The sequence below is a fragment of the Erithacus rubecula genome (assembly GCF_903797595.1).
Source record: "Erithacus rubecula genome assembly, chromosome: 4".
Taxonomy (NCBI): Eukaryota; Metazoa; Chordata; class Aves; order Passeriformes; family Muscicapidae; genus Erithacus; species Erithacus rubecula.
In genome coordinates this window covers 56,253,761-56,272,886 of record NC_136686.1, presented here as the reverse complement: position 1 = coordinate 56,272,886, position 19,126 = coordinate 56,253,761, and the positions used below count along the sequence as shown (strand labels likewise).

The following is a 19,126-nucleotide window of genomic DNA, read 5'->3' as shown; positions in this document are numbered from 1 at the left end:
CAGGTGAGCAACAACAAGCATAACAAGTATAACAAGCAGCAGACAAACACAGTTATTACACAGAGAAATTACTGGGGTGAAACACAAGACTAGAAAAAGCAGAGCAATGCAAAGGGAAGAAACGTGTCCCAAGAGAGCTTTCTTTAGAAACATGAACACAAAACCAATACCATTTTAATTCAGTTTGAAAAGTAGTAAACAACTGATTTTAAACAGGAATTTAAAGTACATATACTGTAGCTAGACTGCTCTGACCTTTATCACTGCAACAAGAACAGTAGAGATATAATTTTTTTTCCTCAGGGATAGGAAAATATAATTGACCTCTAACAATGGAATACTCCCTTCCATTTTAGAAAACTGCAAACTAAGCATTGATAATAGCTCAAGGCAACCTAAGCCCTTGATTCTTTTAATCTCCTACATTCAAATTATTGACTTTTAATTGACTAACTTCTGTTGAGGAAAAACAGTGAGGCACCAACACTGTCAAGAAGCATTATTTCACTAAGGTCTATTCAGTAGTTTGTCTTTAACCAAGATGCTCAAGATAAGATTCCTTTAGCATTAATACTCAGACACTTCCTCAACAGAACATTTCTTCAAAATAGAGAACATCGATATAAAAGTCAAAAGTCTGCCAACTGCAGAACATGTGTTATTTAGACATACATACTATTTTAATCATAGGATTTTTCAATGTATAGCCTAATACAAAAGCAGCACACATGAAATACCAAAAAAGTTAGTACCTTTACAGAGGATCACTTTGAAATTTAGACCACCGTTTACAGGCAAAAAGCAGGTTCAGAATATCTTTTTTTAAATACACAAAGTTCTTCTATGGTTATCTTAGGCTCAGATGCAGACTGCTGCAATTCTGTTCTCTAACATGTGCTTTATCATATTAGGCTTATTCTTCCAGCCACTTCTCCACATACCTTCTGCACATTATCAGAGATCTATCCAAACACAACAGTTTCCAAAAGCAGAGTTCATCCTGAAAGGTGTATTACTGGAGTAGACAGTAGACACAAGAAAACTGCTGTCAAAGCTCTGCACTTCAAATAGGACCATCCCTCTTACACTTACCATATGGTGTAACTGTTAACAGATTAAAAGTGAAAAATGAGAAAACAAGGAGAAGGGTTGTAGAGAAGGGGGAAAAAAAGCTCTTGCTAGGAAAATCAGGAAGCAGGGGTTATCACTTCAAATATATGAAGGCTGAGACAAACAGTACTTTAAAATACTCCCTTTAAAACACAGTACTCTCAAGTACTGAGAACCATAATGACAGGTAGAGACGATTTTTTGTTTCTTCAAAATTTAGTATTTTTAATTTTCTTTTTAAACAACCTAGCAAAACAGTGCCCATTCCCAAAGTCCCCATAGGCAATTAGAACAGAATTAGTTATTGATTATTAAAATATAGGCTAGATTGCAAAGATAAGACTCTGGTAGAATCACAACAAAGCCATTACTTCTAAAAGGGAAGGGATCAATCATGAATACAACTGCTATACAATCACATTTTCATTTTTATCAGTCCTATTTTTTTCTATGGTAGAAAACTGAGGTCACCTTATTCATTAGATATTGGCATAACTTGGGGTTCTATCCTTCTGAATCCTTTTCTCCTCTTCTAAAAGCTTTAACACTTTAACACTAGCTTCTCTGACATTCTTCATCCCAAGAAGAAAAAAAACAAACAGCCAAAAACTTCACAAACATTACACTTGGGGGGCAGATACAAGACCTCTGCAGACTGTGTGAGTTCATGGTGACTCTTCCATAGAAAGGCCAAGAGCTACATCTGTAGCCTTGGGTCAGAATACATTCATCCAGTACTCATGGGAAGAGGAATTACCTAATAAATGCTGCTTCTAAGAAAAAAAAAAAACTTACTGAAAGAGACTGAAAAACACTAACAAACAAAAGCAGTGCATGGCTTTTACACCTTTAAGAGTCCATAATAATGTAATATATCCTAAACTTTGATAGCTGTACAGTACTGTGGGTTCAAGCAGTTAGACATCTGGAAGGTGCATGGTGCAGAAATCTGGCACTTCCCTTGCTAGCCAGCACAGATGTACTGCACCACTGCCAAGGAGCATCACATGGTCTCTATCACCTGTTCTGAAGTACTGCTTAAAAACAAAGCCAAAACCAATCTCTGGATCTGGATTTATAAATTTTTATCAAAATACACAGCACACATAATGCTCTCTCCATACACACACCGTCATCTGGATTTTTTAACTTACAAAATGCCTTCTTTTAACTTTGGATAATGATGTGCAGCTGACACGCTAAAGTGGACAACTCTAACTGGGTATTCACTTGGTTTTCTGTCATATTCACTTAGAAATAAAGTCAAGAAAAAAAAAATATATCCAAGGTAGAAGTTTACCCCGGTTGAAGCCTGTACTAGTCTGAACATAGAGACATTCCACTGAATGCAAAAAGTAGATGTACCTGAGGCCATCTGTTAGCTCTAAGTGAAGGACAGTAAACAGGCTTGTCTGCCTGTAAGAAAGTTTATCTCTGAACAGACTCAGGCATTTGTCAAAATCAGTATTGCACAGACCTCTCTCAATGCAGGAAAAATAAATCGCAGAAAACCCAAATTAACAATTTTGATTAATCTTTTGTGCAGCTGAAAAAATACATAAGTAACTTGCACACACTGCATGCAAATTCATTTATTGCAACCAAAACCAAGCACTAATATATCTTAATACAGTGACATACTCTGTTTCAGTAGCCTGCATGTTTGATTTCAAAGTAAAGCCATACCAAGTAAATTTTATTATTACATGCAACTATAGATACAGTCTTCATTCAAGACAAAGTGCTTCCTCTCCAAAATATGAGACACTCAGCTTCTATTTCCTTTTTTTTTACCACCCTATTGCAAAAAAAAAAAAAAAAAAAAAAAAAAAAACCACCCAGATTCACCTCCACCAGTTCTCCTCATTGACTTAGGGAGACACTGAGCTACAGGTCCAATCTTACAGCCTTCTTTGGCAAATAAGGTCATAACAGACAAAAAGTTATTCAGAGTACTGCAATTTTTTCTTCTTGTGTCATCACCTTAATACTCTTCAAACAAAAGCCACAAGTAAGCTACAGTTTGATATAGCTCTCCTAGCCAATTTTACAAGAGGAGTCCTGCAGTTCCCTTTGAAGCACATTGTTAACAGCAACAATGGAAGTTATTCCATAAAGCTTTGACCTGGCAGAGAAAAGTTTTCCTAAGAAACAGTTAAGGGAAAAAAAAAAAAAAAAAACCCTAAAAAAACCCAGCTTTAGATTCAAAGCTAATTTTGAATCCAAAACTAATTTATTTTTCACAATTTTTGTAGTGAACTTCTTCACTACAGGGAACTTATGGTGTAGAAGCTCCACCCCTCAAATAAACATTTTCTTGTGCAGGTACTGCATTTGATTTATCTGCAGATACACTTGATGTGCATCACAGATACCATACACCCCTACAACACTAGTACATGTTGTAGCAATTGAATTTAAAGTAAGGCTAGGAACAGGACAAAAGAGATACTGAAAATGTCTGATACTGGTTTTACTTTGGGCGCCTCACTATTTGCAAGGAGACTTAAAAACCTGAAAGGAGTTTTGCTTTCATATCGAAACATGAAACAGAACAGGACATCTCCAGAGCATAAAAAGTGGTTTGAAGAGAAAACATACACAGCAGAAGAGAGAAGATGGCTCCTGTCAACTACAGCAAAACCACTTGTTTCATGAGGCAACTGATGGGATTGGAGCATTACATCTGGAAATGCCAACTCAGTCAGGCAAATGGCCAGCTCCTGACTGTGCAGCCCGACTTCACAGAAGCCAGCTTCTTCAGCAAACAAACACTGCCAGTTCTGTACTTAGTAAGTCTCTGTGAAAGCAAACTTTTAACAAACTAATTCAGCAAAACATCCCACTTAGCTCCACTAAGAAGTGTATTAAATGCTCTATCACCTAAGAGGAGAAGTTTATTAACAACCCTGTGGTTAAGACTTTACTGAAAGCTTAAAAAATAACTCTGAACCTCAAGCTACAATGAAATTTAACCTATTTCCATTTTCAAACTGGCAAAAAACAAATCCATGTAACACTACAAACTACACCACAAAACACTACAAAAACAAAGGTTTTTGGAAACAAGGGAATCAATTACTGCATATCTTGCACATGACATTTGTTTCCATTGCAGTAACTCCAAATTCAAATGACTGAAAGTGCAATGCAGCTTTTACACAATGCTGGAGGAAGCAGCACTAGTGGAACAGGATGTGAACAAAAGTTAGCTGCCAAAGTCTGATCACCACTACACCAGCACCTCTACTATGCTATTTTTACCCATCCTAAAGGGGGAAAAAAAGCACCCACTCATTGTAACTAGAAAAAAAAAGCAAACCAAATACTTCATGGTCAGAGATGTATTTCTTTCAATAGAAGTCACAAAGAAAAAGACCTTGTCCACTGAAGCATTTGCCATAGCACACAGCAACATCTCTCCCCATCACATATAAATTCATCCATCCATCCACCCATCCACCGCTTCCCAGTTCTAGAAGGAAAGGGGAACGAGTGACATCAGGACGAATTTCGTCAGAACAAAGCAGGTAGACTGGATCCCCAAGTTAAGAAAACAAAGACAAGAGCCTATTGGCAACTTAATGAGTCACCAATAAAGTCCCACTGAACAAAATACAGTGAAAGTTAGTGACAGAAGCATGTAATCCTTCAAGGACTAAAATGAAACAGTCCAAAGCCACACTGTCTTAGGAAGCAGTAAAGTGTGAACACTATAGTGATGGAAGAATGTTCCTATGTGGTTCAGTGAACAAGTATCATGAGAAAAGATCAACTGGACAGTGACAAGAACATGAAGGGCTAGCAGAAAACAAGGGGAAAACAGAGAACAACTTCTGTTCTTATCTGTAAGACTAATAGAAACTCAAAATAAACCACAGATGCTGGTATCAGCATCGCTGGTGATCACACACATCTGGGAAGGGAAAACAGCCTGATGGTACCGAGGAGGATGAGAAAAGGACAGCCTACAGATGGGACAATGATGCAGAAAGAAACCTCGGCACGGAAAGTAGTGGGGAAAGAGACCACAAAGGCGAGAGACCTGGAGGGAGAATCGAGAGGAACACGTGTGCTGGGCAGATCCCCGACACACCGGGGCTCTCGGGGCCGGAGAGCCTGGCGCGGGCTCCACGGGCACCGGGCTGCCGGCCCGAAGGATGCTCGGCCGGGCGGGGGCCGGTCCCCGAGCGGCCGCGGTGACATCCCCGCTGGGCGGGCGGGCCCGGAGGGTGCCGTGCCGAGCCGTGCCGGGGGAGCCGCCGTGTGTCCCGCGGGCGGCGGGAGCGGGCAGCCGGGACGGCCCCGCACGAGGGTCACGGGGCGCCGGGAGCGACGCGCGACGGACGCTCGGATAACGGGGGGTCGCGGGAGAGGCTCCGTCCCGGCAGGTCGGGGGTCCCCGTACTCACTTTTTGTGGGGCGCAGGATGCTTGTCCCTCCTGCCGGCCGCCGCGGACTGCTTGGGCCGCCGCCTGCGGGCCTGCAGGGCCAGCACTGCCGGGAGAAGAGAACAGCCGGGAGCCGGCGTGAGCGGCGGCCGCGCAGACCCCCCCGCTCCCTCCCTCCCGCCCGGCACGGCGCGGTACCTTTGCGCGAGTTCATCGCCCCGCGCCGCGCACTGCTCGGCGGGCGCGCCGCTGCCCGGCTCGCCCGGCTCCGCTGTCGCTGCCGCTCCCGGCCCCGCCGCCAGCCGCCACCGCGCACCGGGCACCGTCCGGCAGCATCGGCACCGCCGCCCCGCGCCCGCCCCGCGCCGCCACCGCTGCGCAGGCGCGGGCGAGCGGCGGGGCCGCGGCCGGAAAGGCGCGGGCGGGGCGGGGCGGGCGCGGCAGGTGGCGGCGGGCGGGCGCACCTGAGGCGGGAGCGGCCTGAGGCGGGAGCGGCCCCGCGGCCGCCGCCGGGGTGAGGCTCTGTGGGGCTGCCGAGCCAAACGGGAATTAATCGTGCCAAGTTTTGGGTCGCGGTCGGAGTAGCGGGGTGATCCGCCCTGTTGCTGTGCCACGTTGGGAGCTGTGGCGAGGGCAGAGCCGGGAGGCGTCAGGCTCTCCCCGCGGCAGCAGCTGCGGCGAGATCAGCTTTAGCTTGTCCCGAAACCTGTGTGGGGTGAGATGACAGAACCAATTAACCTCGTGGCCAAATCCAGGGAAATTAGATTTCCTTAATTCTGATTCTCACTAAGTTGTTTGATTAACATGACGGACAACTCTTGGCAGTTGGTTTTTTCCTGCCAAGGGCATCTTGTTGCCCGTGGTACCAGACACTGCTCAGATTTGCCGTAGTAATGACCCGCTGAACACTGCCCCTTCCTACCCGAGCTGCGCACAGCACGGCTCAGTGCTTGACACTGTTATGACCGAAATTTTGTGCCATCTATGCCTTAGTGCCTGGGGCCAACTATGCTCAGGGTCATAGCCAAAGCTCCGGTCTAAGTGTGAGGCTTACCTGGCTTGTCTTCACATGGCACTGGAATTCCAAGGCGTAGTAACTGAGAGATAACGGGATGGACATTAAATTTTGAGGCAGAACTGCTCTCTAAGTGACAACACAAAGAATCCATAAGGATGAAGATCCTAAAAGCAGCTGCAGTCAAGGCATTATGAGAGTGAAGGGAACTAGCAGTAATTGCTGGTCTTAAGTAATTGGATCATTGAGATTTCATCTAGACAGAAAATTGAATCCCTAGGTCTGGTTAGTTCAGCTTAGGAGGGGTAGAGCCACAGAAAGATAAAGCTAGACAACCCAAAAAGGAGGCACTACAAAGATTTTTTGTCTGACTAGACAGCCTGGTGAACAGAAAACAATAGGACCATGGAGTTTCTAAAATGCAACCCTCAGCTGCATTCTAAATTAAAACATTTTCTGTGTTCCATCCTCCACCATAAAAGTGCACAGGAAATAAACATTTCCAGTATAAACTGCTACCCTGGTAGCAACCCTGGTAGGTTACATTTCTCCCTTGCTGTTGTTAGTCTTTTAGTTCAGTGTGATAGGTTAGGTAACAGAAGGCTTTATTGAAATTTTGAAGGCTTTCTGCTGAGGAAGTTTAGGTGCATGAAAATTAATAATGGCTAAATGTTAAGAAAGCAGATTATGCATTTACTCTTTGTTTCCAGGCTAATTTTAACTTCACTGGTTAAATTATGGGCCTACATGAATACTCGTACCTGTGTAGAGAATGAGAGAGGCAAGCAGCTGATGATGGAGAAAACAGTAAGACTTTTTTTTCTTTGTCAGGGCAGTGCTGCATTAAAGTTATATTGTAGCTGTGGTTCTAGAGCAAAAACCATACCAGGGTCCTGATCATCTTTTCAGCAACTTATGTGCCATTCTATTTACTTCAACAGGAGCTTTATATGTAGAACTGATTGGACAATTGAGTCTTAGATAAGTACAGGCAGCTTTGCTTACATCAACAGGATTATAAATCCACCAGATCTGGAGTCAGGAAGGAATTTCCCTCACGAGCATAATGTCAGCAACATAATCAGGGCAAGGGAACAATCTGCCAGCACACGGAGAAAGGAATTGTTAGGATGAGGTGAGTGTATACTGCACATACAATTTCAGTCAGCTCAAGTGGAAACATATTTTGGGACTGTATTGTATCGGGGTTTTGTTGTTTTCTTCCTCCCTTACCCTGCCAAGAATCTCTCAGAGGATGATCATACAGAAATGCAAAAAAATCACTGAGACTCTCTATGTATGTATAGAGGATTACCATGTGCAATTAACTGACTGGAGAGTAAATTAAGGTCAGTAGAGGCTAAACATATTTCAGAAAATGAAAAAACAAAAACCAACAAACCCCCACCCTATTTCTAGGCTCAAGAGAATAATTCCCTGAGAACGCAAATAATGAATGAAAGTTTTAAAAATTACAAGAATAATTTTATTCATGTGCTTGTTAAGAGAGAATCTGCCCTGCTTATTTGAATCCATCCATTTCAGGGAAATCTTCCATCTTTATTTAAATATACATCTTTTTCAAAAGGGAATGATGAGGCAAGAGAGAAGACAGAGTAGATAGCAAAAGGCAGCATTTGCAAAATCAGTGTACAGCATAGAGGTGAGCCAGAATATCTCTGCCTGTCTCTCTCTGAACACTTGGTGGAAACAGGTGTCTGTTTTGTTGCAGGGATTACCATAGAGCTCATTCACCCAGGGGAAAGGTGCTGCGAGGTTCAGGTGATATGACCTAAGCAGAAGGGAGGGACAACAGCAGAATTAGGTGATCCTAGGTGCAAACATCAGGAGAGAAGAATAATTAAGTAGCAAATTATGGAATGGTATATTTGCCTGTCTATAATATAGTCTGGACTTGATATCCACAGATATTTGGTTTGTTTCCTTTTGACCTAGCTTTGAAATATTCTCTTACATATGAAGACTAACTTTTCCTTTTGTACAGAATAAGAAGTTGCCTAGCAGCAGTCCTGTAAACATGATACTGTCATCCATCTGAGAATAACTGAAAATTCTTCCTTCAGCAGAAGGATGTTAGAAAATTTTGCCCTGATTTCTGTACCGCTTCCTTTTAGCACTGCTTTTCCCACTCTGTAATAGCATAGGCTCCTATCCTTATTTCTGCACGTTGCAGAAATCAGGATATGAGCCAACTCTCTGCTGCTCTTGCGCAGAATAGAACAAATATGAAATAATGTATAAGGCAGAGAAAGGAAAAAAACAACAAAACGGTAAGTGGTGGGGAAAGGAAAAAGAAAAATGTAGTGAAAGGAAATTCCCAGCTACAGGCAAGCTCTCATTAATATGCAAGTCCAGCCTTCTCATCCTCTCGCCTTTCATTGTTGTCTCTTGCTCCTTCAGTTCCCACCCCCATTCTGAATTTAGTATGACACACCCAAGGAGGCATACAAACAATGAATCTGTCCTTCTCTTGCTTACTTGAAGAATTTTCTGTCTACTAAAGTGGGTTTTTTCCTCCTCTAGTATGTAAACAAAGCAGAGGACAATTCTCAGCTTGGTTTTGAGCAATACAGATAGCAAACTTACAGATAAGAAGGATTAAGCAACAGTAACTAAGTAGCCGAGTTTCTTGTAAGGTCAACACTATTGGCTCATCAGTACCTAAATATAACCAGTTAACATTAATAGGAGCATTGCACAAGTTAAACAAGAAAAGTAGGCTGTTATCTCGGTAGTGTAATGAGAAAAAATAGCAGGAAGCATGAGTTGGGATTTCCAAAAAAAACCAGGCAGTCAGAAATTCCTCAGTTTAGATTCCTGGCTCATTCACTGATTCATTGTGCCCTTCCTAAATCAAATTACATGACTCACCTGACTAATTTTCTTCATCTATAAAATGGTGCAGTGCATGCCAGCTACACAGAGTTTACATTGGTAGAGAACTCTTGTTTATCAAGTTAATTTGGATTACTAATAAAAGAAGAAAGACATGAAGGACAAAGCAAACCGGTTTAACACCAATTTGACATGAAATTAAAGACTAACCTGTGCCCAGAAATAGCTGCATCAACCCAGATATGTATTGAATGGTGTCTAAAATAGGGCATGAACTGGCATGACTTAACTCAGATCTGAAATAGAACTAAAACAAACTCTGGCAATATTTTTATGAAAATATTTATTCTAGTGTTGAAGCACTTAGGTTTTCAGAATGACTCATTCTAGCTTCCCCCATTACTTCCAGTAGTCTCCCAAACACTCCTGCAATTAAACTTCCTCCAGTTTCTTGGGTCCTTGTCTTGGATTTCTTCGTTAGATTCCACTCCTGGTTCTCAGCTCTTTACCCATCTTGCCCTTCTCATCTCGACCTGCATCACCTCCTTTTTCAAATATATTGTCTTTTTTTAAATTCTGTTTAAATTGGATGGTTTCTTCCTTCATACTGATTAGAGGTCAGCAAGGGAGGAAAGGATCACTGGCAACTGCTCTGAGTTTCCTGTTCAGCCTCAACACAAGCACTTACAGCAAAAGTTTCTCAGCAGTGATGCAGTGGTGTTTTGGATTCAGTCCTACTATTTCTTTCTGATTGGCAGCTACGCAGTATGGTCGTACATTTGAGAGATTCATCTGCTAAGTAAGCATGGAATATTTTCAAACTTAATTATTAAACACTCACATGTCTCCAACATGCACAAAATGCTGTTTTACAAAGTCTCATAATTTGCCCACGTTTAAACAGATTTTCCTAAGTATTTTAACGGCACATCTTTGATATTAAGGCCTCTTTCTATGAAATCTCAGCCTCCTACTCAAAGGTAGGGATTGCCAACCAGAGAGATGAAAATCTGTTATAAAACAAATGCAGGGTTTACCCTGTTTCCCTTTCTCTTGATGTGGACTACACAAACAATAGTCACAATGAAAACAATAAGGGACAAATCATAAGCTTAAGTGTAATGTAAGACGAAGCAATGGACTAATTTTTTCTGGAAGAATAAAGCTGCTTTCTTCCCTGTAACCTCCCCTGTACTTTTACTTGATACAAGATGTTTTCACAGCCTTCAGAAAAATCAGACACCAGCTGACTAGTAGGATGATGCCATGTTATGTCAGTAGTACCCCAAACGTCCTTTCTTCACACATCCTGCAGTGTGACATTGCTACAACGCCCTCGCCAACACCCTCTGGGAAATTAACAGCCAGTACCCCTCTGCTGATCAGAGAGGACCACTGCTCCTTTACAAACTTTCAGATTACAATGCATCCTGAAATAAACTTCTGTGAGGGGAATGGCCAGTAAAGGAGCACTGGTCGAACAAGTTTGTCAAGTACAGTTCCAGAGCTTCATCTTGACCTGTTTCATAGGAAGCAACCATCTGTTAAAGGATGTCTCAGTTAGGCTGGCAATACTATTGTTTGCCATTAATGCACAGAACATTTTGCTTAATTAGTTTTGACTGCATACTGAATCCAAGGAACTACTGGGCTAGAGGGGCATTTCTGAGAAGTGGCTGAGAATTCTTTTCTTATTATCAAAGCAGCATTATTTTTAAAGTATTAATTATTTCATTACTCAGCATGGGATATTTCATATCATATTATTAAAGTTTTACAAAGTTAACAGTAACTGGATCTTACAAAGCGAAATGTCATCCAACTTCATAGTCATAGGCATTACCAGCCTGGTACATAACTGGTAGGGACTAGCCCTACAGTTTCATTCTGTCTGGATGGGTCTGTAACCTATCTATACCATGTAAAGCAGCTACAGGAGTGTTTTCAAAAGCAGAAAATCTTACAGCTAATTGTTAAAATAAAAGCAGAAATAGCATAACTTGTTAGCCAGCCTTGTTAGCCTTCACAAAGAACATCCATGAATGAACTTTGTTATTTTCAAAGAACTGAAGAAAGACTGATTATTCACCTCTAGGCATGGGAAATTCACTGTGCTCCTACTATAAGATGTGTAACATCAAATCATGGTGAAAATATTATAAACAGTCATCAATGTTCATTCAAAGCACAGAGAATTCATCTACTGCAATTTGGCCTTGTGCATTGTTTCTTAGAAATTAATTCCGTGGGCTTGAATTTTTGGGTTTGATTTAATCATGTTTTACGCCCACTTTGCCATTCATTGTAGTAACACAAATGACTGTGGTAGGAAATATTCACATGCTTTTGCCTTCAGAGCTGCAAACTATTATAATAAACATTAAGAGTGTAAATATTGTCACCAAAGAGTATGTCTTCATTGCACTGTTTACTCAAGTCAGGCCTTTAAAATCACTATACTGTTAGAATATATTCACACAATAAGTCTGTCTATTTATAGTAACTTCTAAGCCATGAAGATTTTTATCCATTTTCCAGCACACTCAGTGCCTTACTAGATGGGCTGCCCTGCTACAGATAAACCACAAAACTAATGGATTATATCTATTTCAATTCCTAGTGACAAAAAAGTCAAATGTAGGACAATGGTTTCTTCTTTGTTCAGATACCTGATTTTAACTTGTTTTGAAAATAAGGGGGTTTATTTTCTTCAAACACCAGTTGCAATAAAACAACTAGTTTCCTAAAACCTCCTCTTCTGTCCTAACTTATGCATTTTTCTTAAAGTAAGTACAAAATTGCAGAAAACTGCAGAAAAAGCAGAATGGCAAGGACCAATTGCAAAATGGTGACAGATTGTGTATCTGATTAGTTGATGGTAGAATACATCCAAATCAATGTGTTTACCAGGATGCTTGGCACTATTTGCATTCAGTGGAACAATGCACTGGACCATTTATATGGGAACAGAAGCAAGAAATGATACTGCAAACTCAATACACTCACAGCATGCCTCTAATCATGGAAAACCCAGGAGAACAGAGTGCCTTTTCTGCTTCTTCCTTTCAACTGCACTTGAAATCCATGCGGAAATATGATGATGTTAATGGTTTCTTGTACACATCAATTTATCTAAGACCGTTCTGGTTATAATAACAATGGTTGGATTTGATGATCTTAAAGTTCTTTTCCAACCTAAACAATCCTAGGAGACTATGATCTTTGCCTGCCCTGATCAAGGTTTTTGAATAAGGCTCCTTGTCCTTTTCCCCAAAATAATACATAGTTCAAGATTAAGAATTCTGTTACAAACTAAAATACTGTATGAAATAGTACTAAGAATTTACCTGCAAATAAAAAAGTATGCAGGAATCTTATTTGCAGTGAAATCAATCTCAATTGCAAGTCTGCATTGCCAGCATACTCTTATCCTTTTCTCTGGAGTTAGCCTGGTGCTCATAAAAAAGAATTACATATGTCCAAATAGTCTTTAATTTCAGGAATTAATGATTGGCTATTGCTCTTTAAAATTTGGAATTGCCTAGCCATCTGAAGAACTTGGTTATGGGAAATACATGTCCCCTGTATATCACATACAACCTGGTATAAAATGGCACTACAGCTTATTGGATGTGCAGGAAAAGAGCAACTCAAGAAACTCTTCTTGATTTTGTAATATGTATTCTAACTTCCCAGTTGTTCTCTAAACTATTGGCAACTACTTCTCATCTATCTTTTCAGAACTCAAGATGCACCTTAGGAACTCAAGAATGCAGCTTAGGCCCATATGCATGGTCTATTTGAGGTAAGTTATCCTTGAATCTTTGTTAGTTTTGTTTTGTTGGGTTTTTTAAATTGTTGTTGGATAAGAATCCTTTTTACCAAATGTGTATCTGATTTGGCCCACAGAGAGAAGAAAGAAAAAAATGTGTCACCCTGTAACACTTCATATCATGCCGAACCTTAAATTAATATTTTATGTGCTTACTGTGCTTTCATTTCATCTCTTTTTTCTGTTCAGAAACAGTTGTATCTCATGCTGCCAATGTACAGGGCCTATAGTATTTCATATTAATGCATTCTTACACAGAGACTCTGATGGTTAAGGAGGCCCTTGCTGAGGGACAGGAGCTGTCAGATAAAAGGGATGTTTACCAGTTAAGGTTTCTAACAGCAGTGCCATGAGAATATATTAATCAGCTGGAGATGCCAGACTGGAAGAGGAAACAACTTTTCCCAGTAACTGGTAGATGACCATTTTAGTCTAGCAGTCAATTAGCCAGCCACTAAATGGAGATAGTAAGCCATAGAAGAGATACAGGAAGTTCTCTCCAACAATTTCACTGACCTCTTTGATTTTCATAACTTTTCAGTCATTTGTAAGACTCATCAAGCAAGAACAGGGAAAATACACAGTTGAACATTAAAAGGATCCTGAATTGTAATGCTAAGGCAAGCTAAAAATAAAACTGATTCTTATCTTTTTGTCTGGAAGGCATCCTGTGAACTAAAAGAGACAAGAGAACAGACACAGCAAATACAAAATTATTTCTTCCCTAACACAAGTGGGACTTAGCATGGGCACTCCCTGGAACAGTGCTTTAATGCTAGTACTTGTGTGACACTCACATAGTTCAGGCAGACAAAAAGGTGGGCACTTGGTTTTCACTAAGCATTTAATCCCAGCTTTCAATAAATCTAATAGTTACCAGTAAAACCATACCTAGAGAAAATCATTAATTCCACTGGTAAATTTCCACTGGTTGGAATTTATATTGGATTTTCTGTGCACATACCCAACAGAATCAGGGTCCCAAGGGGAAAAAGGAGACAGAAGTTACAACTCCTGTCCTTTACCAAAGAAAGTTATACTATGCCATCTGCTATCCCCCTATTAATTAATACAGGTTATATTGTGGTGATGCTGTAATTCTATCCATTTTACACTGACTGTTATCACTTCTGTTTCTGTGTGAGTCTGTCCTTTGGTAATGGCATGCTCTCTGTCCATTTGGTTGTTTTTGAGACCTGCTCCACATTGCAGTTACCACTTCACTACCTCTGCTCCAGGAATTTCTTACAGTACAGCCCTTTTTGCCCCAATCTAAAATTTGATACAAACTGTTCTGCCTCAAAAGCTGTCCAATGTGAATGGACACAGATGTATTTTATTTTCTTTTTCTAATATTGAATGACTGTTTGATTCTTTTATTATCAGACTTACAAAAATTATTTATCTGTAATAGTTTGCCACCTTGAATTATCTTTTTCCCTATGCTCACCCTAGAGGACCACTAGAAGGTTGTGCAAGTCTCCAGTTAGCTCACAGCTGTCCCAGAAATCTCTTTTTGCATTGCTTAAATGAAATAGCTGTACAGAAATGGAGAAACTCATGTGAAAACAGGGACTTAAACTATTGTATGGTCCCTCATGGAAAATGGGTAAGCAGACAGACAAAATAGAAGTTGTTTTGAAGTGTGCAAGGCCACAGAATAGTATCACAGTGCACATGCAGCAGTTGATGTTCACTCTGCTACATAAGTGGGATGGATACCAAATGACTTTAATTTATACACTTAGCTAAGCAGATAAGACTAGACTCAGGGAACTTCAAGAATATTTCCTAATATGACTTTTTCAGGAAGAGATTGCAAAGTATAAAAGTATAAGCCATGCTTTCTCTCCTGCCCTATTTTTGGATGTCAGTGGCCTTGTGTAACTTAACTTTTCTCTCTCTGAGAAGAAATGCTTCAGAGTTTCATCACAGTGATTTTAGGTTTTTATTGTCAGAAACAAACATGCCTTCCTTAATTTTTTTTAAATGCCCACTGCAGACAAAGATCCAGGTGCAACTGGCATAAGCAGGTCTGTGTTAGCTCTAACTGAGCCACTCTGGGTATTACAGCAGCAGCCTGTTATTAGGGACCTGTGGTTACTCTGTGCTAAATTAGTGAATTAATGAACTAGTAACCTAGAAAATTAGCAGGCTACACTGCTGGATAATGCAAGTCAACTAGTTAAAATTAGCTTAAATTTATTAGGACAATGTGTAGTTATTCAAGATCTACAGAGCTGAGAACTGTATCTGTGATCTTGGACCTTAAATTACCCTCTGCCATGTAGCAACACATTACAGTCTCATTGGCCAGTAGACCACTGAGTTGATCTGAAATTCAGGGCTCAGCATCCCCAGCTATTTCTCAGCCTTATACTGAAATGAAATCCAGCCAGGCTTGACCTTCTCCACCACCTGGTTTCATGGGTGGAATAAGAATTGGGCCTGAGGCCAGAAAGCAGCAATGCTGTGCCCTGATGTAGTCTCTGATCTGGAGGAACTAAGGAATTAGGGTTTGGTTATACTGAGCAGCACAACACTTTGCATTTTAGATTGGACATGTGAAAGTTTAGACTGTTTCAGATTAATAATGTGTTGAATACTGTGTGTATGAAAATCTTCTTTTTTCTAAATTTAATCACTGCTTAATCATGCTTCCCCAGCAGACAGTAAAAGAGCATAAACACTTTAGATTCCTTCTCCTTTTTCCTTAAAATAGTGTAGCATTAATTTCCTGTTTCTTAAGAGTTATTTTGGGGGATTTCTACGTTTGATCTCTAGATAATAATCCCTCTTTGTATATAGCAACATTTCACCTCATATATTTAAGCACTTAAGACTTTAAACATCTTTGTTTTTACTACACTCATATTTTAAATGAAGGTTTAATTTAATTAACAAGGTCATGGTACCCTAACTTCCAACTTCTGTTTGCAATGCCCAAAAACTTAGCAAAAAAGCTATCTGAAAAGTATCATGTTTGTTGTCATGCTGCATCTTTGTTTGTTTCCTAAGCAATACAACAAAGACATCTGTTAATAAACAGATACTCAGATAACCACAGACGAAGTTTTTAAATCAAGTAGCATTTAATTAAATTGGAAAATCATCCTTTTGTAGGGCCCAATGTGTGGAACCTAAATAGAGATATATGTCAAATTGCTCTTCTTTGAATAAGTACTATAGCTTGCAAGAGAGTAAATTTAAAATGTCAAGAAACATTAGCACCAGAGCATTTGAAATGCCAGAAACTTTTAGTTAAGTTTTTAGAGTTTCCATGCTAAGAAACTTCTCTCATAACTTGTTTAACTTTCTTCTTAATTTATTTTTCTGAAGTGGAAAATTATTTGTTTCTGCTAAATGCAAGCAATCTCATACTCTAGGTTAATTAAAACATCTACATGAAACATCCATAAAGCTATCTGAGTTGGTTTTTTACTCCTGTTTTAATTTTTAGTGGGATTTCTATTAGTATTTTCTTAGCATATTTTCCAAGAAAACAAGATTTGTCTGAAGGGTTGGTCTCCCTCTGATATATTTTTAAATAATTGCCTGATTTCAAATGAAGCTGGCAGTGGGTTTGCCTGCCAGTTATTAAGTCTCAAAGTTACTGTGAGGACACTAGGGATAGCCTCTACTAATGTGTCTCTTGACAGCAAATGAAGGAGAACTGAGAAGCCTTCTACTCTATTTGGCAGGATTTGAATGAGTCAACCCATTCTTTTACTGTGGTCCCAGCAAGAAGCTGGAAAAAGGCAAGCAGAGGGTGTACAAATGATGTACAAATGACTAGAATGATGTACAAATTACTGGAACTACAAGGTGAGGGGAAAGCACCTGAGATATAGAAGGGAGCTGAGGGTATTGGAAGGAAGTACAGGAAGCAAACAGAGGCATCATGGTGGGAAGTTGTAATGAACACAGAATATAAATTTATCAAAAAACAACCTACATTGGTTTTACTACTCATGAAACACAGTAGTGGTTGCACAATTCAGCACTGTCTTATTTTTAATGGAACCTATCTGAGGATAAAATTTTTTTGCTAATGAACACATTGTGATCTACATGTAAGGGAGATTTTTTCAAGGCACATTGAATCCTATGCCTTCATTCTGATTGAGAGATGCAAGAAAAATTGCAAAGTTGTGATTTTAAGGTAATACTTTCTAATTTGCATCAAGTTCAAGATCTTCTCATTTACTCTCCCATGGACCAGCTGAACTGCATTCTTCCCAATGTCTAAATATGTTCATATTTTATCAATGTGTACAAAATATATCTGAAGTCAAATAAATAGAGATCTTTTGTGGGTATTCTTAGCTCAGAAAGTATGTCTGCCTCTTGGTCAGTTATGTGAACCTCTAGACTTAAAGCAGAAAATCAGAATCTACCATCTTGTTCTTTAAAGCTAATAATGAATTTATTAGTCTGAGCTGCAGCTTTGTTTAAGGCATATTGTTTCAGCTGGAGCCATGAAGTGACTCAAGCTGCCTGTTTGTTGAGTGTGTGTTTATATGGCAAATGTTGCTGAGAAAAACTGAGCATGCCTTTATCAATATGCTGTTATTGAGCAAGGGGGGATTCAAGCTACTCGCCCTTGTAATTTTTGCAGGTTTTTTTTTAAGCTTTGAAAAATCCTGAACCTAAGTTCTTTTAACTTGGGTACAGCACTGTTAGATGGTTACCTTGAGCTACCTGGAGCTGATCTAGATATCTGGAGCTAAACCCTTCTGAAAATCTGCAGTGTGTTGTAGAGCATTTTTTCTCAGTATCAGTTCAATAACAAATACTGTGTGCTGCTAGAGGATGCAGATGCTGTTCTCACACTTCCTAAATGCATTTTGTAAAAATACACACTTAGGAAAGTTTTTTTAAGGGACTGAGTGTATCTAAGGAAGTATGTGATTGAACAGCTCTATACAGGGATGCTTCAAAATGCTTTAAGAAGCTTTGGTGGTTTATTAGACTGTATGGTGGTCAGTTAGAGAGAAAGCATTGGAAATACAATGTATTTGTACATGATTATTCACGTTATAATTGCCACTCTATCCTCAACTATATTTCTGTAATGGGAAAAGTAACACCAAGAAAATGAGTGGAATTATTGTTTGTAGAACTGCAGTGACTAACAGTGGCATGAAAACTTAATGGACGTATGAAAGAACACTCTGTCTTCAGAGGAGCACGTTGTCCATAGGAAAGTCTCTGTACAGAAGCTGCCCACACAGGGCTGCTGTGTGGTGTTACAGTGCAGCAGTGAGCACAGTGTTTCTGTGGAGGCTGTTTACCTAGCTCAGCATTAGTGATTTTCAAATAGGACCTTCATACTGCACTGGAAAGATTTTTTCACACTTATTCAGTTTGTAAAAGGCAGCTCCAGACCCTATTGTAAGGAGGTGTGTAGAGCCAAATAACTGCTGATTAATGTCTTCTGTTCTGTGCCTGGAGAATTTTATGGATTACAGTGAATAAAAGGCTAATTTGTCTCCTGAAGCATATATTGATATAAATGTAATCACTTTTCTGCGCTACCTAACTTGGGTTAATGGAGTGTTGCTTCAATGTATTGTGTTTCTGGCATGTTCTGACTGTATCTATGTCTTTGTGTGGCCTGAACTTCCTATTCACTACAAATCAGTGAACAGCAGTAAGCAGTTCAACAAACAGGTATTTCTTAAGCTGTCAAACTCAAAGCCTGAATAACCTAAAGAGAAATGCAATCAGACCTGCCAACTGTAAACAGTAAACACTGCTCTAAAATGCAGAATGGCTTACAAATAAAATAAAACTGAAAAGTTAGATTTACTTGCAACTCAGCTGTAGTTTATGAAAACATTAATACACAAAAGAATGAAGGCAGCACCAGTGCCTGGTAACAACTCCCTGCTTTTCTGCTTTTTCTCTTTTTTCTTTCTG

At 39.9% G+C, this 19,126-nt stretch overlaps 1 protein-coding gene across 2 annotated transcripts in view; it reads right to left on the bottom strand.

The window, feature by feature from the left end:
• The window catches only part of SRPK2 (SRSF protein kinase 2), a 125,623-nt gene extending 119,729 nt beyond the window's left edge, over nt 1-5,894 (bottom strand). The window contains exons 1-2 of one of the 2 annotated variants that reach the window (XM_079303137.1): nt 5,700-5,894; nt 5,523-5,607 (exon numbers count right to left, since the gene is read on the bottom strand). In XM_079303137.1, the coding sequence (XP_079159263.1) occupies nt 5,523-5,607; nt 5,700-5,715 (101 nt within the window). In that variant the 5' untranslated portion in view covers nt 5,716-5,894. The remainder of the gene's footprint in view (nt 1-5,522; nt 5,608-5,699) is intronic. The other variant, XM_079303138.1, reaches the window with a different exon arrangement.
• Between the last annotated feature and the right edge of the window lie 13,232 nt (nt 5,895-19,126).